Below are 24,750 nucleotides of genomic sequence, written 5' to 3' on the forward strand. Positions count from 1 at the left end.
TCCCTCCCGGAATGCATTAGGAGCCTTAACTCGCAGCATATTTTTCGTAGGCAGGTGAAAACATTGCTTTTGGTTATGGAAAGTTGTCTGTGTTATTGTTTTACTCTGGTTAGGCACCCCCCCCCTTACTGTCCCTCTACCTTTTCAGCGCTTTAATGCCTCGGGGATTTAGGTGCTTTTTACAAATGCAAAACAAAAGTGACATTTCTGCTCCATTCACTGATGAATTAAAGTAACCCCAACTATATCCATTAGACTTTTGTATGCAGAGTAAGAAAATAGGCAGCCCGTGGTAACTAGCTCATAAAATGTGTCTGTTTAAAATCAGCTATATTTTTCATTTAAGAAATCCTTTCCACGGGAGGAGCCAAGCAGGCTACCAAGATGGCCGCCTAGAGGGTCGGCTGCACAGATCCCTCCCTCCCGCCGCAATATCCTGAATTGATCCTGGTCCCCCAGTCCTACCCCGTGTGTGCGACGAGAAGCGGTGTCCGCCGGCGGAAGAACGGGCATCCTCCGAGGCTCGGTGACGGAGCAGCGTCGCCTGGAAGGTTGAGGCCTGGTCTGGCAGTCAAACCGGGGCCTCGCGTAGTGGGGGGGGGATCCGCCTCAAAGTGTGTCAACAGCGGGGCCGGAAGACGCTGTGGACCCGACCCCGCCCGATCGTCAGATAAATGAACACCATGTGGCCTGAGACTCCTAACAGCGCCGGGGGCTGTGTGGCGATGCCCATGGGGATCGAGCGTCGGGGAGGTGGACCGGCCGGAAGAACGCAGGGCGCCTGACCCCAGAACAAGAGAGGCCCGTTATTGTGGCGGATCGTATCGCCTTGGTGTGGAAAGAGCTTTCCAACTAGGGAAGCGAGTGGCTTACCCCGAATGACCTTCCCGGGGCCAGAAGCACCATAGACTGGGGATCGTGCACGTGTGGCGCTCCCGAAGGCATGGAAAACCGGCAGACACGGCGGAGCTCGCTGCGAGATGCCCAACTGAACTGGTGCCCTGGATGGCACCCCCCTCATACGAAGGGGCACGTGACGACAAGGCTTGTGATCACGGGGGAGCCCCGGGAGCAGCGAGAGAGACCCTGGACACATCAATGGGGTGCCAAAATAACCCTTAGTATGCCCGGATCCCACAGCAGGGTGCCTGAGACCGGGCAAGGCATGGATGGTGCGGAGGGCCAGTAGGAGTTGTACATTAAGTGGTCACGTAGCACCTGTTTGAGGACACCGAACAATCAGCAATTCTTGACTGTGCGGTGGTGGGTTCCCGGAGGATCGGACCCGGCTCCCGTCGGTGGTGCAGCAGACAAGTCCAGAGGGGACACACTGACAGTAGGTTGCCCGGTGGAGTATTGGCAGGTCCGCCTCTAGGAGATACTGAGCTAGGGGCACGCTGCACGAGATCATCCAGAATTGAGGCGTTGGTGGTGGTAAAGGAGCAAAATGGCAACTAAAACGGACCAAGATAGAGCTTTGTCTCGGAACACTAAAGGGTCCAGGAATGTTCAGTCCAACAGACTGGACCGATAAACCTTACCGAGGGGCTCCCCGGTGGAGGCCAAAAGGCCGCAAGGGGGAGTGGTGGAGCCAACGCTCACAGATCTCATGCCAGCTATAACGGGTGTTCAGACATCCCTGTGCCAGAAAATGGAAGCCCTAGATACCAAGCTTGACACTTTTACCTTCGAGGTGGGGCTGATTAGAGCGGATCTCACAAAGACTAGTGAGAAAGGGAAGTCGCTGGAGGTTAAACCGACCAGCCTGATTGACGATGTCAACCAACTGCAGCAGGAGGTACGTGATCTTAAGGCTTCGAGGACTCTCGCGGATCGTAAACTGGTTGAGTTCGAAGGTGGGGCGCGGCAGAATAATGTTCGAATTCTGGGAGTGCCTGAAAGGGGCAAGAGTTCATCGAATGGGTCCGCCTTTTATATTCGGGCCCTCTTGCCAGAGTGGTGGTGAACAACCATAGATCGGATCATTTCCCTTTGGGAATGGGCACTCGGCAGGGATGTCCCCTTTCCCCGCTGCTGTTTGCGTACAAACTTGAGCCTCGTGCCGCATGGGTGTGCTGGGATAGGACGATTCTAGGGCTGAGATGGACCTCTGAGTGGAAGGATAAAATCTCTCTGTACGCGGATGATATTCTGCTCTATCTTACGTCCCCCAGAGAGTCCCTGATCAGTTTTCTTGATATAATGGCTGTATTCGGAAGGTATTCAGGCTTCGCCATTAATTGGGGTAAATCAGTGCTGGTTGTTCTTAGCGGTGAACCTCCAGTTGTCCCAAGCTCCTATCCATTACAAATGGAGTCGTGGGATTTCGATACCTGGGCGTATATGTAACTATGTAACCACCTCCATACAGCGCTTTATGAACCAAACACAAGGCCTTAAACTCCACACGCTGCTGTACTGGAAGCCAATGCAGTGATTTAATACCCACCGATGTTGAAGCTTAAAGCACTGGTACCACGGTGGTCCCCTGGCCATCCTGGGACAATGTCAACTCACCATCGCGGCCTCGCACTGCACCCCGGGGGAAATGTCTTTTGTGGCCTCGTTGCCCCACCCATAGAGTTGTACACGTCTCTGTCTGCACCACAAGCTGCCTACAGCCTGCAAGGCTCCCCGGTACCGGCACCTGCCCCTAACATCGACTTGGTCCCCACATGCTATCTCAACAGCGTGCACTTGCTAGACGCCTGGTGAGTTCCTATCCTTTGCCTAAGGGCCGGCTGCTACATTCACTAGCAAGTGGGCGGACGTTTATATCCCATGAGGGGCCCTTGAGGCCTTGCCACCCACCAAGACCGTCCCTGAGCAGTTGCCCGCTCCCCCACCGTTTGGGACCCACGTGCGGATCTGCATGTCCTGCCTGCTTTAGAACCACCCTAATTTTGTTGGATGCGCTTCTGCAACTCCTCTACCCACTAGCTGAAGCAACCACTTTGGGGTCAGGATCTGAGTGCCTTGTCCGGGCACCGGACCGCAGACCTGCCCACATCCTCTTTCTAGACCTGTGCCATCCATAGTCCCGGACACTTAGGGTCTGGTCATTCATGAAGGGAAGCCCCCTGTCGTGCCTGGCGCCCCGCTATACCTCCTCTACAGGAATTTAAAGCATCCTATGGGGAATTATCTCCCTCACTTGCCACACGTCTTGCGGAGAGGCCTAGAACAGACCCATGGTTACACCACCTTGACTCAAACACCATATTCTCCTACAATATTTAAAATCTTCTGCTCTGGACCAATCAAGGTGCTTCACTCTGTACTGACATGACTCGAGGCAGATCCTCCAAATACAATTCCCGCAGCCAAACCAGAGACAACCTGGTTACATTGCCGTGGTAGAAGTCATCCTCTGCAAATATTCCTCCAATGTCCCCTCAGGAAAAAGCTCTGACAATGCTCTTTTTGTACCTATCCATGTGCCTATGTGGACAAGTTCTTGCAGGAAATAAGGTCTGAAATAGGCTATCTCAAATCCGATGTCAAGACTTACATGCACAAGCTCAAATGTGAGGTCACTGAAATAGTTGGGGGCATAGACAACCTGCAGCGTACTGTTGATGCATGCTCGGAGGAACAGGAAACACTGTGGTAAGAATTCTCTGCTCTGGAGGAGCAGCAGATTGAACTGAAATTGAAACAGGAAGACTTGGAGAATATGAGGAACAACATTTGCATTAGGGGCCTTCCCACGAGGGGCGGAGGGCACAGACCTAATGGCCTTCACTGCAGACCTCCTACATGTGATCCGGGGCGATGATGATGCCTCCCTGCTGACACTAGATGGAGCCAACCGGGTGGCACCAGTTCCGGGTCACCCGGATGCTGCCCCAACATTATGGCGAGAGTGCATTTCGCTGAAAAAGAAGATATCCTCCAGGCCTCAAGGAAAAAGGTAGACACAGTCTTTCGAGGACACTCAGTCCAATTATTCTAGTACATCGTGCCAATCATATTGTGGAGGTGCAGGAGCTTCAAGCCCATCACGGACATACGAAGAGACCTTAACATCTGATATCAGTGGGGCCACCCCTTCGCTATCATCTTCACCTGGTTGGACAGGTACAGAGCCCTTTGCTCCTTGAGAAAGGCCAAACACCTGTGCTTGGTGCCCGACTCGAAGGGGGACAATCTGCACACACCTTCCTTCCCCAAACAGGCACCTCTGTAACCACAGTGGGCTGCAATGCAGGCCTCACTCTTCCACAAACACAAGAGGGAACAGGCCTCCCAAGAGGCCTAACTGGGTATCATCCAGCACATTCGCAATCTGAAAAGAGGACCCTCACCCATCCCCTCGACACCTGGATCTGTCTAGACCAAATTTCCCGCCGATACTTGCCTGGCATCTCCCAGTGGGGTGCCCTCTCCAGACTTGCTCTGCCACATGTCTGCACCCTTGAAGAATTTCAAGACCAGACACACTATGTTGCCATTTGAGGCTCGTTCCATGCCCCCAGGAGTTCTCGTTGTGCCTTCTGTGCTAGTCTTGGCAGCGGCGGACCCAGAGGAGAACGAACTAACCTAACACCCCAGAGCTGCTACTGCCCTTTCTGGGCTGCTTCCTGCCCAGCTGTTGCATGCAGCAGGACCAGGAGCCATTGAACCTCCACTCATCTTCACGACCCCCCTCGATTCAATCCGTAGGGGAGTGACTTCTCTTGAATGGCCTCCCGTCGAGAGTATTGGCCGTTCTAGGACTTGAATGGAGCAGTTCATCCCTGTTAGCCACCGAGTGTTTTGCTGTCTAACTTCCTTTTTATTCCTTTTAGGTCATTGAGTGCATTGGGGAGACTCAATACAACACCCACCCTCCTATGCCAACTCTTCATACTTACACCACAGGGCACTTGGCAAAAGTTTGCTTCCTTTCCCTCATCCTTTTGACCACATTGGACACCCACCCCTGTCTTCAACAAGGGTTTTGGGCCCGACATCTGTCTGCGTTTCTCTCTGTGACACCTCTTGCATCCTTTGAAGGCCCATAACACTTCTCTTTCCTATGGCTGGCAGCAGCCATGTTAAGTGCCTCACTACACGAGGACTAAACGCACCTAACAAAAGGCACCAGGGGTGACACTACCTCCTTATGCAGGACCCCGATGTTCTACTCCTGCAAGAAACTCACTGACCCCACCAAGACGCTCCCCACATGTTCCACCCAAGATATCCGATTAGTTATTTGGCACACGTCACGACTAAAACAGCTGGCGATGCTATCCTGTGCAAGGCATTCTTTTGCTCGAAGATACTAAAACTTGTGTGGGATAACGGCCGCTTCCTGAAACTCACTGTCCAACGGGGAACCAGGCCCTTACTCTAATGAACATTTAGGCTCCTAATCAAGCCCTCGACACATACCCTAGAACCACCCTATAAGTTCATGTGACACATGTCATTGGGGACCTCGTGGTGGGCGACTTCAATCTAGTGTGGGATCCTAAAATGGATCGTAATGCTGCTTCTTTGGGTGCAATGTCTACTGCCCTAAAACGTGACCCCAACTGTGGGACGCCTGAAGATATAATATCCCTGGGGTTGGTGATTACTCCTTCTATTCATACGGCCACTGCTCATACTCGCGTATCGATTACTTCGTAATCACTCCCACACTGCTACGGGACAGACTCTACCTGCCTCTTAGATATTTCCATCTCCGACCACGCCCACATAAAGGTCACCCTAGCTAAATCTGGATCTACTGCACCTGCTTATGCTCAGTGGTGTTTCCCACCCCATCTGCTCAGTGATCCAGTTGATGTTGCTGAAATTCAGAAGAGATCGGTGCGCACTTTGACACTAATACCCATTCCGAGATGTCAGGATCCATCCTTTGGGATGGCTTCAAAGCCACGATACGGGAGACCATCTCCTCTATTGCCATCACCCTTCACACGGGAAGCCAGACTGGTCAAGACAGTTCTCACAGCGGACATTAAGGCCCTGGAATGCCTTAACCACTCTGCTCCATCTTGATGCACCAAACGGCAACTGGCTACACCTAGGGATCAAGTAAGGGCTCTTCAGACTAATAAGGCTGAGCGATCATTGCTGGCCTTAAAGCAGAAATATTATGAAAGGAGGGGGACCAAGTAGGCTGAAACATGTGGACCACATTGAGGATGGTTAAAGTCAATTAAAGTCTCATAAAGATCCACAACTGTTTTTAAAATTTGACTAGGACATCTAGCATTAAAATCACTACATATGGTAGGAGTTCCTGAGTGAAGTTAGTCAAAATGATGATTTTGCTTCAATGTGAAGCTTTTCATCTTCTCTAAGTCTTTGTCACACACCTACACGGTATACCGTTTGAACAAGCAGCTTCCTAACTCCTTGTCATGTTTAGATGTAATAAAGAAATTCCAGTAATGCTCCTAGAAATGTTAGTCTTCCCACTATGAAGGAAAATTCATGAAAACAAAAGCCTATCATACAATCACAAGCAATTTAAAGGGGACACGCCTCAAGGTTCAATTCTCGCTTGGATCTAATTACCCTCTAGATCAAACTTCTTGAGTATACTGATCCGTGGCAATAATATTTCCATGTTCCAGTACACTGAAGATGCTCAGCTGCACCTTAAAGCCGCCGATCCATCCAAGTTAACAATCCCCAAAAAACGTATAGAGAAACTAATCAATTGGGTGTCTTCTTTCTAAAACCGCAGCTAAACAAGACTTTATTCTTTCTTCCATGTTCCAAAGACTATCCCCTCCACCTGTTCTGAAACGAGTTTGCACCCTATATCTGCGAGTACCATTCATCATATCTCTGGGTTTGTTACAGCAGTAGACTGGCGAAAACTGCACCCAATCTATGGAGGTAATACTTTCCAACCTAGCTTTCTCATATCCCTAATCACATCTATCAGAGCTACCCTACCAATAACAACGTTCTCAGTCTCCAAAGCAGAAAAATCTGATCACACCACTGTTGCTGAAATAATTCCAATGCCTACCGCTGAAGGCACAAATGACCTTCTTAACCCACAAAGCTCAGCTCTCGGGTTCCATCACAACCTAGGGGCAAGTTGCAAACCTCTGAAAATGTGAAAGAATGTGGAGTAATTGGAACACACTTCGGGGGTTATTTGTACCCCACCGACTGTAAATCAAGTTTCAGAAAATGATGATCTATAAAAATAAAAAATTGTTTGTTTATGATAAACCGTATGATGGATATCAGATGTGTGATGTACCTATGTTTCAATATTCTCTGGCGGAAACTGCTATCTCATGGATGTGTCATGCTGTACATGTTATTATTGCAAGTCCAACCTTTAATAAAAAACTGTTTAAGTAAAAGTTGCAAACCTCTGGAAGAGAAGAGACAAAACCTATCTTCTTCTACAGATTCATAAAGCGAAGAGGAGCAGGAGTGCCAATCAGGCTTTTTGTGCCCCCAGACTATTGAACTAGGTTCTTGAAATCAGGCAGTAACAATCCATTTTCTTGCTCTATGGAAATTGCTACCCCGTGCCCTCCCCCCCCCCCCCCCCCCCCCCCGGGACCTACTGACCGTTTATAGTTCTCTGCTGCCTGGGCTAGGCTCTGACCCCAGAGCTGAGGTCGTTAAAGCTTCAAAATGGAGCCAAATGTTTCTGGAAGAAAACTGGCGTAGGTGCAATACGCCAAATTACTAAATAGCCTTTCCATTGACGTGCATACTTTTAAATTCTATTAGGTTGAGGAGGACTGGCAGATGCTAAGCAAAATGGAAAGTGCCAAACAGTGCCAAAAGAACAAGGCAAACAGCATGCTGCAGAAAAGGACAGCATGCTGCAGAAAAGGTCGCAATCTTGAAGAAAGATTGCCTTTCATGCGTAAACGGTAAATCTGTGTTTCTGCAATTTTTATATTTTTGATATGCTTGATTATTTTCATAAACTATTTTTTTCTGTAGGTGCCGCATTGTTGACTTTCACAAGCCCACTGGTCCTGGCGGTACACATTCTCTCTTATTCCAGTGGGTATTGAATTACTTCGCTTCTGATGGAGACCGTCAAAGGGTAGTCTGTACATCTAAGTCTCCAATTTACCTTCAGCACCAAGGTATGATTCAAAATAAGTGCCTTTTAATTGGAAAGAAAATGAATGGTACTCTTGCAAAGTTGTAACCTTTTATGTCGCTTAGGTATTTCCTCACCTAGTTCAAAGAAAACTGTTAAGTAATTTACCTGGATTTAGTTTTCTTGGCAAAGTAACTTTTCTGAATTTGCGTGAATTTTAGTAAGAAATTCTGCCTACAAACACTAACTCAAAATCTACACTACACATATAACCATTTAGTTACTAAAAAGCTGTAGAAATTGGGTAGTTTTTGGCACAAATAAATCATCTTTTCTTGCCCCGTCTCTCAAAAATACTTATCCAACTGTTTTTTTTAGTACCTCCTCTCTTTAGAATTGTATATAATCCTTTTTTTTTTTTCCTTCAAACTCCAACTGACACTTGGGCGACCAGGAAAACTTTACACCCTTCTTTACAAGAGACCCATGTGCATGCGAAGCGTTGCACAAACTTATTATAGTATTCGCCATACCCAAGAAGGTTACCAGTTCGTCCCTGGATTGTGGAACTGGAAGTTCATCTATTGTTTTTACTAACCGCTCTTATGGTCTGACCCCATCACAGGTTAAGCGATGGCCCAGGTAATCTATTTCGGGAAGATTAAACTTGCATTTATTTTCACGGAGAGTTAAGCCTCTCATACGAAAATGCTCAAGCACACACCTCAGTCTCGCATCGTATTCAGCTTGTGAAGAACCATGGATCAACACGTCGTCTTGATAGATCTTGGCTCCCTCCACACCCCTCAACACGTCTTCCATCGCCCTCTGAAAAACAGAGGCTGCGGTGACTATGCCAAAAGGGAGAAGCGTTAACTTGTAAGTTCCAAAAGGGGTAATGAAGGCAGTCAGATCCATGGAACTATCATCAATCTTGACCTGATGATATGCAGCACATAGGTCCAGGGTGGAGAAAATGCGTGAATTCCTCGATTGTGCTAGCATTTCAGTAATGTTAGGGAGAGGGTACCTGTCCGCAACAACTGCATGGTTGAGCGCGCGCAGGTCCACACATAAGCGCACTTCACCTGAGGCCTTGCGTGCAAGAACTGTAGCCAACCACAGACAGGCCTCGGTCTCAATGATACTCCCATCACCCTTTAGTTTCTAAAGATCTGCATGCATGGACTTTTTCATGGCCAAAGACACATTCCGCACCTTACACGTGACAGGAACAAAATCTGGTTTTAAAGGAATTTTGTGAATATAATCTGAAAGGCATCCTAACCTTTCTCTAAAAACTTAGTTGAATTCAGCTCATAGTGCAGAGCTGGAATCACCCACACTTGAAACATCATTGATAACTTTGTTACACAAAGTATGATTTATGGGAACCGAATGGGAGATGATGTTTCTCAGAACATTGCAGGGGTCACCCCCAGGAACCAAAGACACCCCCAAATCAGCCTGGTGAAACCAGCTGATTATGCTGTCGCCGCTGCATGATACATGAATCTTCCCAGCAGTTAGTCTTAATTCAATGTTGCCAAGGAAATAACAAAAGAGCTTCATGGGCTGGCAACCATACGCTAATGGTTTAATGTCTGGCTTGTACATTTTTACCTTCCCATGCAGTTTCAAATCAAAGAATTTCTTGGGAATAAGAGAAATCTTTGCACCAGAATCAAAGGGCATTCGTATGTTGCAGTCCTTCACTAGAACTGCATCAATTAGACCTCTACTCTTGTTTTTCTCAGCAGGTGCCATAATCTCCCCACAGTGCAAGTCATTGTGATCACAGTTTACACAAACAGGTAGTAAGGTACAGACAGCGCATGACCTAAGCAGTGACTATATAGGATAGATATATTCATGAGTTGCATCGAGGGGAATCAAAAGCCGCGACCACCCAACGCTGTAAAAAAAATAACAATAAGATTAATTGTTATTATAACTTAAAACCCAAAGAGGAACGCCGAGCAATTAAAAATTATTCACATATGTAAATCGAGAGATTTATGCTCAAATCAAGTGTCCATAAGAATTTGTAGTCCTCAGTCCTTTGTCCTTTATTTTCGTATTCAAAGATGTTCAAGAAGACTTGTTTGATGCAATCTTGGTACTACAAACAGCCAACACGTGTTTCGTCAAAGGGTGTAACCCAAAGACTTCCTCAGGGCCTGGACAAGTCTTTATTCATATATAGTTAGCACAAGGTATTCTTTTCCATATAAATACGTCCTTCATGCAAATTAGGTTTCAATGTCCAAATTCAAACATGAACCTCCAATATTCCAATCTCAGCATGGATAGGAAATCACAGAATACTCCGTCTCAATTCACATTTCCTGTTTGACATATATCAAAGCTCTAGTCAGAGATGCCGCGCATGTTATTTGTCGCGGTCCGGCGTGTTGTGATCACAGTCAGTCATCGCTCTCAAAGAGAGCTTCTTTGACATGCCTACTTGACTTAATTTTCTTGGCTCTGCAAGCCTTGGCTATGTGTCCAACTTTCCCACAGTTGTGGCACTTGGAAGTGAGTGCTGGGCATGACTTGTCATTAGCAAGGTGACCAAACAGGTCACAACAGTAATACTTCACTCTGGCATTCTCTTTTTATCTGGAGTTGGAAGAGATGTTGTTAGGTAGGCGCGGCTTCCAAACAAGTTCACCTTGCTTCCAAACAGGCTTCACACGGTTTTTGGTAACCGAGTGAACCTTCTCTTCAGAAGCCCCATTCTCCTTTTTTAATACCTCCACACAAGCTAAAGAATGGTTAATCCTTTTGGCTAGAACAATGACCTCATCAAGTTTCGGATCATCTTTTTGTCGCAGTTCATCCTTGGTTTTTTTCAACGTTGCAACCAAGCATGAACTGGTCACGTATGCGTTCTTCTAATGATCCATCGAATTTACTGGTTGCGCCTATTTTACGTAAAGCTGTGATGTAAGTTTCAACAGACTCATCTGATTTTGTACTCGCTTCCCAAAGTGGTTGCGTTGGGAGATAGTGTTTATCCAGTTTTTTTTTAAGAACAGTTTCAAATTCATTGAGATGGTCTGATTATCCGTTGTTCAAATCTGGAAGATGTTCAAACACATCTTGACCCTCCATCCCCAGACAGTGTAATAATAGTGCTGGGTTTTTTTCAGCACTTAAGGATACATCACAAACCCTTGCATAGTTTAGAAATACTTTTTTCCACTTTGACCAGCGCAAAGTGGATCGCCAGCGTTGGAAAGAAAGAAGGGTGGAGGCATTACATTTTGCATGTTGATGTAAAATAGAAGTTACACCATATTTAGGCATGTGCCAGAGATTCCTTTTTGCAACATAGTAAGCAGAGCTCATTAAAGAATACTTTTGAGTGTCAGTGTAGGTAAGCAACAAAAGTTAGTAGTAAATGAGTAAAGTAATGTTTGATCAGCTGTGCGCATCAGCGAAGGAATATACAATAAGTAGATATTTAATTCAAGCTGTGTGTGTCAGCGTAATCAGCACACAACAAATGTAAGTAGAAGATGTCAAAAAATGGATGTACAGCTGGGCACATCAGCGAGAAATCATACCTTGAAATGATGTGCAAATAAGATTGAATTTTGTCAGCTGTGCGTATCAGCGCAGAGAAATGTGTCAAATTGTAGAAGCCAACACGCAAATAAAATTGAACCTAGTCAGCTATGCGTATTAGCGCAGAATGGTGGGACAAGCTGAGGGCATCAGCACGTTGACCAGCTTGGAAATGCTGTGCGTGTCGGCGCAACCAAGAAGACAGGAAATCCGAATGCAAAAAGTGTGGCTGTGCCTCACATCACAGTTGGCTTTCCTTTTTGCTGATTTGAGATCCTGCAGGGCCCTTGACTGAGGATCCTCAGGAACCTCAATGTTAGCCCCTTTCCCTCCCATCCCTCTCAAGTTCGAGCAACAGAACTTATCTGTGTTAGGACGCTTGTGGAGCTGTAGATTTTCAGGGCACGCAGGATACCTTGTGAGCCACGAAGTTCACTCTCTTGTCTCGCAGGGTTCACTGTTCTTCGCTCGTCGCTAGTTTGAAGTGCAGGGGAGACAGGAAGATCTTCTTTATTTTAGGTTCATCATACAGCCACGTCCTACCCACAGGGCACCCAGCAGCAAATGACACAGAGGACTTGGTAGTAGGCACCAAGAACATTCTACAATCTAGAGCTGCGTGCATGGGTGTTCCACGTTCAATAGATAGGAGACAGCAGAAGCGTACAAGGCAATAAAATAGGTAAATACCACACTAACTTAACCAGATTTTCCTAAATCAGACCATTTGTAATCCATTTCGGGGTTACTCTTGATGGAATCCCAATCCTCCTGATTTTATCTATAAAGAAGGTGTTTAACTCGTCACATTTCTCCTGTGAATGAATCCAGGACTGACTAATCCTCTGTTAGTCAAAGATGGCGTGTTAAATATTTCTCTTTGAGGATTAGGTACTTTACAGATATTGCAAAGGGGGGGCGGGAGCACCCTGCTGTCGTCTCAGTGCTGTTTGACCCCATTGCATCCTGGTAAATGCAGTAAGTTCGCACTCTGATATTGTTAGTATAGAAATGTTCATTTTATTTATTTATTCAGTGTTAATGGAAACGTGGGGATTGGTCGTCCATAGCTATATTGGAAGTTGGAACTGAAACCCGGAGGATAGTCGGCCATAGCTTTAGGGGGAAGCTGGAGTCTCAGGCGAAAGTTAGCCATAGCTATGCGGGAAGTTGAAAACTCGCGGTCGGAATGGTCATATAGCTATGGGTGGAAGTTGGAAGCCCAGGTAATGGTCACCCATAGTTACAAGGGGAAGTTGGAGACTCAGCGGATAGTCGGCCATAGCGATAGGAGAGTCATGAAGCAGTGGGACTCATAAGAAAATGTTTCAGACTCATTGGTATTCATCTGAATTGTCATCACAATAATGCAACCATGTGAGGTTATGTTATGTTATGTTATGTTAAGGGGATTTTGTATAGCGCACTGTCACCGGAGGTATCATGGCGCTGAAAGGGTGCTGAGGAAAAAGAGGGGATTTAGCAGGATTGTGGGAAGAGCCAGGTTTTTAGTGATTTGCGGAATTGGAAGAGTGCCGGAGGTCCTAACTGGGAGAGGGAGAGAGTTCCAGAGTTTGGGGCCGAGGAAGGCGAATCTTCGACCCCCAGATCTACAGAGTTTAAAGGAGGGGACCACCAAAAGATGTAAGTGAAGTGATCTAAGGTTACGTGAAGGACAGTAGGGTCAGATAAGGGATTTCAGAAAAGCGGGGCAAGAACCAGAGAGAGACTTAAAGATAAGACAGCCAACCTTAAAGGCGGCCCTTAGGCTGACCGGGAGCCAATGTAGTTTGACAAGGAGGGGTTTGGCGGACTGCCACTTCGGAATCCCGAGGGCCAGTCTCGCCGCCTGGTTTTGAATGATTTGCAGCCTGTTGATGGAACATTTGGGCAAACCATAATAGATGGAATTTGAAAAATCCAGGCGGGAGAGAACAAGGGCCATCATGACTTGTAGCAAGGCATCGGGAGTGAGGAGGTAGGCCACCTTCCTAATCCTGCGTAGCTGGAACATGCAGGAGGAAACCACCGTCCCCACCTGCGGCCCGAGAGAGAGCTCAGCGTCAATAGTGACCCCAAGACTTTTCACCGAGGCTACCGGGGTGGGAGGGGAGCCAAGCTCTGCCGGCCAGAAGTGTGGACCACAGTGGACGGAGCTCTTACCCGGCAGGAGGAGCTCCGTCTTTCCTGGGTTCAATTTCAACTGGTTCTGACACATCCACTGAAAAATATGGGACATAACTGCCTGGAAGGTAGGAATAGCAGAGGGAGAGTTTAGAGAGAAAATGAGTTGTAGGTCGTCCGCGTAATTAAAGACGCGGACGTCCCACTGCCTCAAAGAAGAAAGAAGAGGGTGAAGATAAAGATTGAAAAGAAGAGGGGATAGAGAGGAGCCCTGGGGGACCCCACAAGGCAGATGTTCCCTAGGGGCCCTGAATGTACCTAGGCTGAGAGACTGAGATCTCCCCATAAGGAAAGATTTCACCCATGCCAACGCCAGGCCCTGGATGCCGGCCTGTTCGACACGGTGGAGAAGGATGTTGTGGTCCACCGTGTCGAAAGCGGCCGACAGATCTAATAATACCAGGGCCTGGGAGGTACCCTTGTCAGCTCCGTCTCTCAAGGTGTCTAGGACAGCCAGGATCACAGCCTCCGTAGAATGACAAGGACGGAAGCCGGCCTGGTTGGCCTCGAGAAAGGTGGAACTCTCGATGAACCCCGAGAGGCAGGCAGTGACATGGGCTTCCAGGATTTTTGAGAAAAAGGGTAGGAGAGAGATGGGACGATAGTTTGCCGGGACGGCAGGGTCGGCTCCAGGCTTCTTCAACAGGGGCACTAGGACGGCCTCCTTGAAGGAGCTGGGTACCGTCCCGGAAAGAAGAGCAGAATTAAGCAAAGGAAGGATGCAGTCAGGTAAGGAATGGCAGATGTCACGAAGTATGGAAGGTGGACAGTGGTCGTCAGGAGAGCCAGACTTGATCCGGACAGCCAGGTTGGCTAGAGATATGGAGTCTAGTGAAGGGAGCTGAGTAATAGAGAAAGCATTATGAGGGGATGTGACGGAATCAGCATCCAATGAGGTGACCGGGATAGTGCCCTTAATCAAAACAATCTTCTGTAAAAAAAAAGGTACTAAGTGCATTGCAAGATTCCTGGGTAGGGGCCTGAGACAGGAGCGTTCTGGAGTCAGACGTGAATTCGTCCAGAACTCTGAAGATCTCCTTCGACTTACAGGGGGCTGACAGGATGCGCTCGGAGACATAGGCTTTCTTGGCTGCAGAGATAGCGGATTTATACCTATTGCGAGCTGCCACATAAGTATCTCTGCTTGACGGGCAGTAGTCTCTTCTCCATCTGCGTTCAGCTTGACGAAGTTCTAACTGTAAAGTTTTGAGATGAGGAGTGAACCATTTATGTGAATGGTTATGGCGAGAGCGAGGGAACTTAGTTAGTGGGGCAAAGATGTCGCTGGCTGATATAAGCCAGCTGGAAACTTGCCCATCTAGCTCATTAATGTCAAGGTTATTGAGGGAAGGGGGACGTGTGTGAGACAGGTGAGCTAACAATTTGGAGGAATCAACGGCCTTCCACTTGCGAGCCATGCCACCCTCCCGCGGAGGGATCCTAATCTGACCAGCCACAGAGATGGTGGTGTCGATAAGGCGGTGGTCCGACCACACGCAAGGTGTGATAAGCGGGTGGGAGGGCTTCACCCCATAGACCCAGATGTGGACACAATAAGCAAAGTTGGTTATAGCCAGTGCCGAAATTGCATATGTTGGTGGATGATACGCCTAGAGTTTTGTACTCTTGTCAGCCTGGACCTAATCAATACCCATAGCTGTTCGGTAGTTATAACTGTTCGTGGAAGTTTAGAGCGTAATTGGAGACATTTTTTTTTTATCTTGCACAATTATGCGATAAGTATGTTTACATTTTTTTTCTCATCAGGTCACAGCCGTACAATTGTTGGGATGGAAGAGAAGAAGAATGGAGCACATTGTCTACTCGTATTTGATCCTGGTTGTCCTTCCCAAGACATGCAAAAGTTGCTGCTACAAGATATTAATGGATCGCATCTTAAAATGCTCCGCAGGTTCCCTGGAAGTTTGAAGCACAAGCAGTATCAAATAGTAGCAGTAGAGGGCGTGCTTCAACCACATGAGAAGGCTGTAAGTAATCTCTGCCTGCAAAGCCTGTCAAATACATGGACTCCGGTCGTTAGTCTAATTTATACGGTCGTAATTTTACACACATTTTAAAATCTGTTTTTTACCATTAATGAAGAACACATTGAAATATTAGTGAACGTTTTTCGTTTCAAAACTAAAGGAACCAAAGGTGCTTTCCTTTGGCAGTGACAGTGGAAAGTAGGGTTTCTTCTGCCGAACTACTAAGGGTGGAGAGGGTGAATGCGTACAAGTGCAAAAAGTAAACCGAAAGGGAACAGTAATGGAGATTGACAAGCTGCATTCAAAATTAAAAGGAATGAGTCTGGGTTCTCCTGTTTTAAAACCTGGAGAATAGTTCATTCACTCACATGTCTACCACTCCCCCTACTAATGCACCACTTATCTAACTTTGTTTCTCAGTAGCGTACTACTCGCCGAAAAGCGCTTTAACGCCTCAGCGGTAGTTGGCGCTATGTCATTGGAGTTACAATATTCTGCATATCCTGTGGCTTCCTAAAACATTTTGACACAAGCAATGTGGTAAGCAAATTACTCTGGCGGAATGAATGCCACTGTTGTATCCCCTGTGCATTGCAATATCAATATGTAACTATGAAGGCCTAACAGTAGAAGGCTAGGATAAAGCGTTGGAGGTGATTTTCTTTTTTTTACCTGATTTCTGTGAATATGACCGAACTTCTTCCCGTGGAGGATGCAATCTATTTATCCTAATGACTGAAAGTTGACAAGCCAAAGCATCGTATTTGGCATTAATGGAATGAAATGATTAGCTGTGAGAGCATCAGCCTTTCTAGTTGGCATCTGTTCATTTATTTTCCTACTTACAACATTCTTCCTCCACTGATTTGCTAGTGATGTACTTTTCTGTCCTCTGACATGTTGGCTTACTCCAGTCTCAAATCCAGTAGTGAATTCTGCGGTGCTCCTTCCTGTACAAATCCAGATAATCCAGAGCCTAATCCACGGCAAGGGTGCTATAAAAACCCAGTGCTTGTAAAGCAGTTTTCACAAGCAGTCAAAATGTTTTTGTCTCTCTCTCTGATAAAAACCTATTGTTACTCATTCAAAGGTACTGTTGGGCTTACGGGTGCTAATGCAAGACCATGTTAGGCACTTCCTAAAGTGAAGTCCGCTTTGTGGTGCCAGATCTTTCTGTGTATTGTTTTACCCCTTTTGTTGATATTTGAACACCTTTTCCCCCCAGCCTAACCTCTTTTATCAGCGACTGTTTTTTTATTTTTTTTATTTGTTTTGTTTTTTTGTAATGCGATTGTATTGTATGGTACCTATCAGAAGGTTTGTCATAGAGTTGTTTACAGTGATAATTGTTGTCAGTCCTGGAGGTCTGATTCATTTATGGGGGCATGTATGACTTACGTCAAATTACTGCCACAGTTTTATGAAGTTTGGCACGTTAACAACTTTTCTGGAGTACTCGGACACCCCCAAAGGAGTTTCTTGGTGTTGTCAAATCAAAACTAGGTGCATTTGGTATTTTCATTGTGGGCTGTAAAACAAGATGCCTTCAGAGCTTTTCTGAGTTTTATGCAGTCCGTTTATGCCAGCGGGAATTCCTGGAGGGCATTTCAGAGCCGAACTGCGAAATACAGGGTTTTTTTTTCACTTTTAAAACTTTTTATTATTGAAGTTCTTGTATCATATAAAAAAAGGTAATATGAATATTAACAGCCAGAGGGTACAAAATCATAGTTTACAGAAAGCATCTTCCAATATTACTCAAAATACGATTTCCAAATTTTATCAAATTTCCTTATCCCCCCAATTCGCTGTGCATAACGAAATTCACTGATTCGAACGTTCCTCATTTTCTGAAGCCAGGTATTAAACGTAGGAGCTTGTGTTAATTTCCAATTCTGGAGCACCAGAGATCTCGCTACTGCCATCATAATAAATAATCATTTTACCATCTGTTCTAGCACTCCAAGATCCGAATCATATCCATAAAGTATTAATTTAACGTTATAGACAATCTGAATCCCACAATACTTTTGTAAATATTCAAAAATTTCATTCCAGAAGGGTACAATTTTAACACAGTGAGCTATAGTGTGAGACCAATTAGCAGGACTATATTGCAAATATCTAAAACATGTGGCACTAACATTTACAAACATTTTGGAGATGACGGCAGGAGTTCGATAGAGGAGCCATTTGCTAAAAATAATCATTCTCCTCCAATTAGAACCTCGAAGAACACTAAAATTCATCTTATTGATACATTTCCAGGTATTCAAAGTAAGAACATGATTTTTTTGATCGTACCATTTTTTAATGACTCTTATACTAAGATCTGTTTCAATATGTTGAGCTAAACAACGTCTCCATTCTCCTGGCTTCTTACTCTGAGGAATCAAAAATAAATCGTCCCTCAACTGAGAGGGAGAGTCAATCATTCTTGGCTCGACTTGTCCCAGGGTTTTAAAAGTTGAAACATAAGAATTTAATAACATAAAGTTTCCTGGGATTAATCGCCGCATCTCTCCAGGTGACAGCCAGGCCCCTTCTCTTAAGAAGTCTGACAAAGTACGAAACCCAGCCCGTTCCCATTGAGAAACAATATCTGCTCCGACTTTAATTCCCATAAAAATAAGAGCGTTCCTTAAAGGAGTTCTAGAATTGAACTGCGGAAGGGAATACCTTTTTAGAAAACCATCGCGACGTTTGAAAAACCAATACATCATTTTATACCGTGTGAGTTTTGGCCATTTAGGGATGTGCAGAGGAACTGGAGTTTGAGCCTCTTGACTGATTTGGTCAAAAAAGAATTTAATAAATAATTTTGGACTTTGCATTCCTAATTTAAATCGTTCTGAATATTGGGCGAAATATCCACTGTAATAATCTCCAAGGTTGGGAACAGATACGCCTCCCAATTCAATATCCACATAGTGTCTTCATTGCAATCCTAGGGCGTTTTTTAGCCCATATAAAACTTGAGAATAGTGATTCTGCTTTTGAAAAAAAACTACTAGGTAAATAGCACGGAATAGCTGAGAATAAAAAATTAAAAAGTGGAAGTATAGACATCTTTATAAGTGCCACCCGACCCATAATAGTGAATGGCAGTGGATCCCATCTAGTAAATAAGGATTGCACCTTATGTAGAAGTGGGTCAAAATTCAACTTAACTAAATCGGATACCAAGTTAGAAAACATAACCCCTAAATACCGTTTTGGTCTTGAACTAATACATCCAACTAAGTCCGCATGTAAATCCACCTCCCCCACCACACACTAATATTTCAGTTTTTTTTTTTTGTTAATTCGGTAACCTCCTAAGGCCTCGAATTCTTCGAAAAGCTGTAGAACAGCAGTCTGAGATTGGATATCCGTCTTGATTATCAACATGATATCATCGGCGTAGAGTTTAATTTTGGCCATAGATAAGATCGGTGGTGGAATATTTACAGATTCACGAATTGCTGTGGCTAACGGTTCAATAAAAAAAGCAAAAAGAATAGGGGATAAGGGGCAGCCCTACCTGGTGCCCCGTTGGACCGAAACTGTGCCTACCATAACAGAATTAATAACTATATTAGCTCTGGCACCCGTGTATAAGTTTTGAATTAAACTAATAATTTGTGAAGGGATACCCAGGTGTTTTAAAATAGAAAATAAAGTTGTCCACACCACCAAATCAAAAGCTTTCTCAGCATCTAATAATAAAATTAAGGCCGGGATTTTTTTAACCTGAAAATAATCTAACGCTTCCGTGAGAAAATGGGTGTTGGTAGCTTGCTGCCGGCCTGCCACAAAACCATTCTGATCTAAATGATAAAGATCCGCTGCAATCGAGTTAAAACGTATTGCAAGTAGTTTAGTGAGGATTTTATAATCGGTATTAAGTAGTGTGATAGGCCTGTACGAGTTAGGGCTTTTACATTTTTACCTTTCTTTGGAAAACTAACAACAATCCCCTCCCCAAAAGAATCCGGAGCTTGACCCCCCATTAACATAATTAAATAATTGTAATAATAAATCAGAAAAGGTACTGAAGAAAATTTAAAAAAATTCCGCCAGAAGCATATCCGGGCCGCATGCTTTACCGATTTGGTATATTCTTAACCACAAATTCTAATTCTGATTTAGAAAATGTACGTCTCATTGAATCACTATCTACTGAAGTTAACGAGGGCATATTATATCTAGATAAAAAATTTGAAAGCCTGGAGTGATCTATTATTTGCTGTTGACTATAAATTTGTTGATAATGGGACAGCATGATAGTGCCAATAGCGTCCGTCTGTGAAACTTCAGCCTGAGTAACAGGGCACTTTAAAGAGTGAATTAAATTTGTGGCAACCTGGTCTTTTGCCTGCCATGCGAGAAGTTTACCAGAAAAAGTACTCTCCTCGTAGATCCTCTGAGATTTTATTGAAAATTGCTGTTCACTCTGTGTGAAGATGAACGTATTAAGTTCACGTTTAGCCTCATTTAATCTTTTTTGTACATAACTAGAAGGATTACCTTGGCGCAATAGTGTAAGTGAATGAATTTTTTGGCAGAGTGTGGTTTTAGTTTGTTTAATAGTGCGCCATTCCTCTGCATCTTTACTAATTATGATACCACGGACAAAAGCTTTTAATGAGTCCCACACAATATGAAGTGGAGCTGTATCTAAATTACGTGTTATGAACTCGACAATTTCGATTTTTAAAAAAGAGATCCAATTATTATCTTGCAGGTACGTTTTATTAAAAATCCATTTTTTAGAAGACTTAATTTCTTCGCCTACTTCAAATTCGATTAACAACATTGCATGGTCTGAAAACCCATTATGAAAAGATTTTTGATAAGTAAAATTTAATAACCTTGAGGCCAAAAAAAAATCTAGTCGAGACGAAGATCTATGTCTCCCAGACCAACAAGTGAATTCTTTTTTCTGTGGAAATGTGGTACTCCATGGGTCACCTAGGTCTAATAATGATATATACTGCATAATGGTCCTTCTTGATTTAGGTTTAGATTGTTTCCTTGGCATAGCGGTAGAGTCTAATTTCACACCCATAAGGATATTAAAGTCCCCCCCTATCACTCTGTCGTCCCTAACTAATAACAAAGATTGAAATAACTCATCATAGATTGAGGCACGATCTTCCACCGGGGCATAAAAACTGACGAAAGTAATTGGTCTTCTCCTATTTTTTATTAAGCATGTGACCCAGCACCACCTCCCTGTCCCTCCATTTTCATACTGAATAATTTCTGCATCTAAATTTTGATTTAGAAAAATGGCGACCCCACTTTTAGATTCTTGAGCGCATGAAAACCCTCTATATGACGACCAAGTTTTAAACATAGAAAAAGAATCAATTTTGGCAGTTGAGATATGAGTTTCTTGAAGTAATAAGACAGCTGGTCGCTCAGACTAAGTCCAGAGTTCAATCGCTCTCATTTTTTTCGATTATTCAACCCATTAACATTGAAAGAGATCACTCTAAGCCCAACCATAGACATCTAAATACATCATTGATACGAAGAGACACATCTTGCCAGCTTCTTTTCCCATTAACATCAAACAAGAACTTCAATTTTTTTCCCCCACCCCACTCCCCTTAACAGGTGCTCCCCTCCAGCACCTAGCCCTGTGGCCCTGCACTACACCTTCACCTCCTCTCCACGCTGGCCACCTGACACTCACCCCCCTCATGAAGGCACCTTGTTGTTGCGCCTATAACCCTGTGACCCCTCTGTTCCTCACTTACCCTCCCCCCCACAATCATATCTACAATGTCTATTTTAAGCTTAATTCTGCGGCAACAGGTTAAGCATCTCACGAGCTTCATCTACATCAGTGAATAAATGGAATTTGCCTTTTATCAAAACTTTTAACTTTGCCTGTTGGGCCATTGAAGCTTGAACACCCTTATCCTTAAACAATTGCAGAATCTTTACAAATTCTTTTCTCCGTTTAGCAGCAGCAGCCGACATATCGAAGAAAATACGACATTTAGTAGTCGGATTAGCCTTAAATTGTCTTTTCTTGAAGGCCTGCGATAGAATTGTCTCTTTGACACGTACATCAGCAAAGTTAACAATGATTGTCCGAGGAAATGGAGAATTAAGAAATGGACGTGCTGGGACTCGGTGTGCACGTGTGATTGTTAGGTCTCCCTTAAACTCAGGGATTACCTCTTGAGAAAAAAAGGAAGTAATCCATTGCATCATATCCAAGCCTTCAATATTCTCAGGCACGCCCACCACTCGAAGGTTTGACCTTCTATTATAATTATCTAACTCATCCAGTTTGATTTCAAAGGCTTTTGAAGATTTGCCAATTGTAGACACCTCCTTCTGCATAGCAGTCATATTGTCCTCCAACCCTGAAATTCTAGTCTCCGATTCATGGAATCGAGTTGAAAAGGAAGCCATTAAATCTAATATTTTATCCAACTAATTACAGCCAATTCAGATTTTTGAAATTGCTTCATTTCTCGTATTTCCCCTAATATCAGGTTTAGCATGTCTTTCACTGAGATTTGAAAGTCTCCAGTGGTCTTAGTATCCATCTCCAGAATCGGGCTCTGTACCATTGCATGAGCCATAGCATCGTCATTCACATCTAATTTTGATTGTGGTAAGATAGAAGATATAACAGGAGGAACAGCCATGGACGGAGAAGTTGAGACCTCATTTTCACTTGAAGTTAAAGTTTTTGTATCTAAAGATAAAGAGTCTACTAAATTGACTAAGTTACTAGTTAACATTGACGCCATTGAGTCTATAGAATTTGAGGGGGCTGAGGCCCCTGTCTCACGCCGGTCTAATCCCAGCTCACATTCCCTTAACGAAGTTGCACGGGTCCCAACTGCATTAGTAGTAACATGAGCTGTGCCCTTCCGCTCGAATAACGGAAATTGTTTAGACACTTTAGAAGTGGAAATTAACAGGGCATCTTTGGGTACCTGTGGATCATGTACCCCTGTAGAATTTACACCTTGTACCATTCCTGATGATTTTTCAGCTAAACTTGACAAGGCCATATCCAATCCAGCCACAGGTGACTCTATTGCCTCCTTCCCCTTGCTAGTGGGGTTACCAAAATCTTGTTGATGAGCCATTACTATGTTATCACTCGGGGGATTATTTTCTCCCTCTTCAGAGCTCTCCGAATTTTCAACAGAAGAGTTTTCCTTCTCAGTAACAGATCCTGCCTGTTTAGCTTTTTCTGATTGATCTTTCAGCTGTTGTCGTCTTTTTATCGCTCTGGTCCTCGCCGTCAATTGCTTGCCCATAATCAGAAAACGAGCTGAAGTATTCTCACCTCGAAGTCTCTGACCTGCAATCTTCAACTAAAGCAGAATCAACCAATTTGATTAAAGTCTTGACCACACAGCGACACCGCGCGACAATTTCACCACCTTTTGTAAAACGAAAGCAGCTGGCAGAGCAGAGCAATCCATTTCAGATCAGGGCAGAGCTTTCCCCAATCACTGGGATACTGGAACTTGTAGTTTTTTTTTTTTTTTTTTTCTTGTTTTCCCCCGTCGGCGCCTAAATGCCTTACAGCTCCATATTGAGATTATTCTGTATTCCAAGCCAGCCTCCAAACAAAAACTTAAGCTGTAGCAGCGCTAGAAAACATCTCCTCCCAGAGAAACCGCAGTTCACAGGTCTCACTGAAAAATCTCAAGCTCAAGCTCAGCGCTAACTTACAAATTTCAGCAATTCTCAACAGTTCTCATTCCAATGACATGAAAAGGCCTTTTCTCAGCGCAGTTTAGCAGATTGTATCTCTCGATAAACACGCAACCTCCCCACTGCATGCACCTTTCAGGTGACTACTTATCCTTTAGGAAAGCACGTCCTTCTTCGTTCATACTTTTACTGCCTCTGTGACCTCCGCTTTTCTGCTGCGATCACTCCAGCGTAATTCCAACACATCAAGCGCCCAAGCACTTATTCTGCACTTCAATCAGCTCAGATGCCCCGGCCACTGCTAAGGACGCCGTGAGGCACCTCCAACGCCTTCACCCTCGTGGAGCCGAGTGAAAGGGGAAACCAAGGAAGAGAAAGTCCAGGTACTTACTGGCTATGATTGCCTGCTGCAAATGCCACCGAGTATGCTGAAAACACGGAGTTAATCCAACAGGTAATCCAACTGTAGTGCTGCTAGATTGTATGCAGTTTCAGCGGGTAACTCGCAACAGAGCAACAAGGCGGGCCAGCGCCTCTCACCTCGCACCCCCTGTGAAAGCAAGCTCCGTCTCTGTAGATCTCCTATCTCTTATCAGCAATCTCCGCGTGAATGCCGAACAACAGAAGAGAACAAAAGAAACTAAAAGGCACCGAGGATTCTGGTTACTGTAGTCCGGAGCGGAGAAGCCGGCAATTACCGGCAGATTGGAAGGAATAATTTTTCAACGAGGCCGGTAATGCCCAAGCTTAAGCCTGCAGCGAATGAAGTGTCACTCACCCAGGTCGCAGCTCCAGCTCCTTCCAAGAAAGCCAAAATTAGTTCTAAAGCAAATCACAGCCCATATCCGCCCATGCCCGTGTCTCTGACTCTGTGCCCTCGCTGCTCTGTTGCTTTACAATCCAGCGCTCAAAAGACACGCTACACTGCCTTTCAGGAAGCTCTCCAAACCGCTCGAAATTAATCAGACAGGGCGCCGAGAACGCAGAGGACGCCACTGCCTGCTGCTGCTACCGCCATCAACCGTGTGGGGGGGGGGGAAGCGAAGGAACCAGGTGCTCAGGTGCTACGTGGAGGCGTGGAACTCCACCGTAGCAAGGGTCTCAGATCTCAAAAACCCTGCGAAATACAGTTCTGTCAAGTATCACGCATTAGGCGTGACACTAACGCATTTCAGTGTGGTGTTCCCGCATCACCGCACTGAAATGCATTGTCATGCATTTTTTTTGCCACTGACCTCACAGCGCTGAAAGGCTGCCTTAGCCTATGCTAGGTGCTAGTGCACGCTTGGGCGCCTC

General features: G+C 45.0%; 1 protein-coding gene across 1 annotated transcript in view; it reads left to right on the forward strand.

Moving 5' to 3' along the window:
* ZUP1 (zinc finger containing ubiquitin peptidase 1) overlaps window positions 1-24,750 on the forward strand; it is a 131,460-nt gene that overhangs the window by 87,482 nt on the left and 19,228 nt on the right. The window contains exons 7-8 of the mRNA XM_078648501.1: window positions 7,924-8,072; window positions 15,554-15,774. Coding sequence (XP_078504627.1) covers window positions 7,924-8,072; window positions 15,554-15,774 — 370 coding nt within the window. The remainder of the gene's footprint in view (window positions 1-7,923; window positions 8,073-15,553; window positions 15,775-24,750) is intronic.

This window comes from Lissotriton helveticus, chromosome 6 (genome assembly GCF_964261635.1).
Source record: "Lissotriton helveticus chromosome 6, aLisHel1.1, whole genome shotgun sequence".
Taxonomy (NCBI): domain Eukaryota; kingdom Metazoa; phylum Chordata; class Amphibia; order Caudata; family Salamandridae; genus Lissotriton; species Lissotriton helveticus.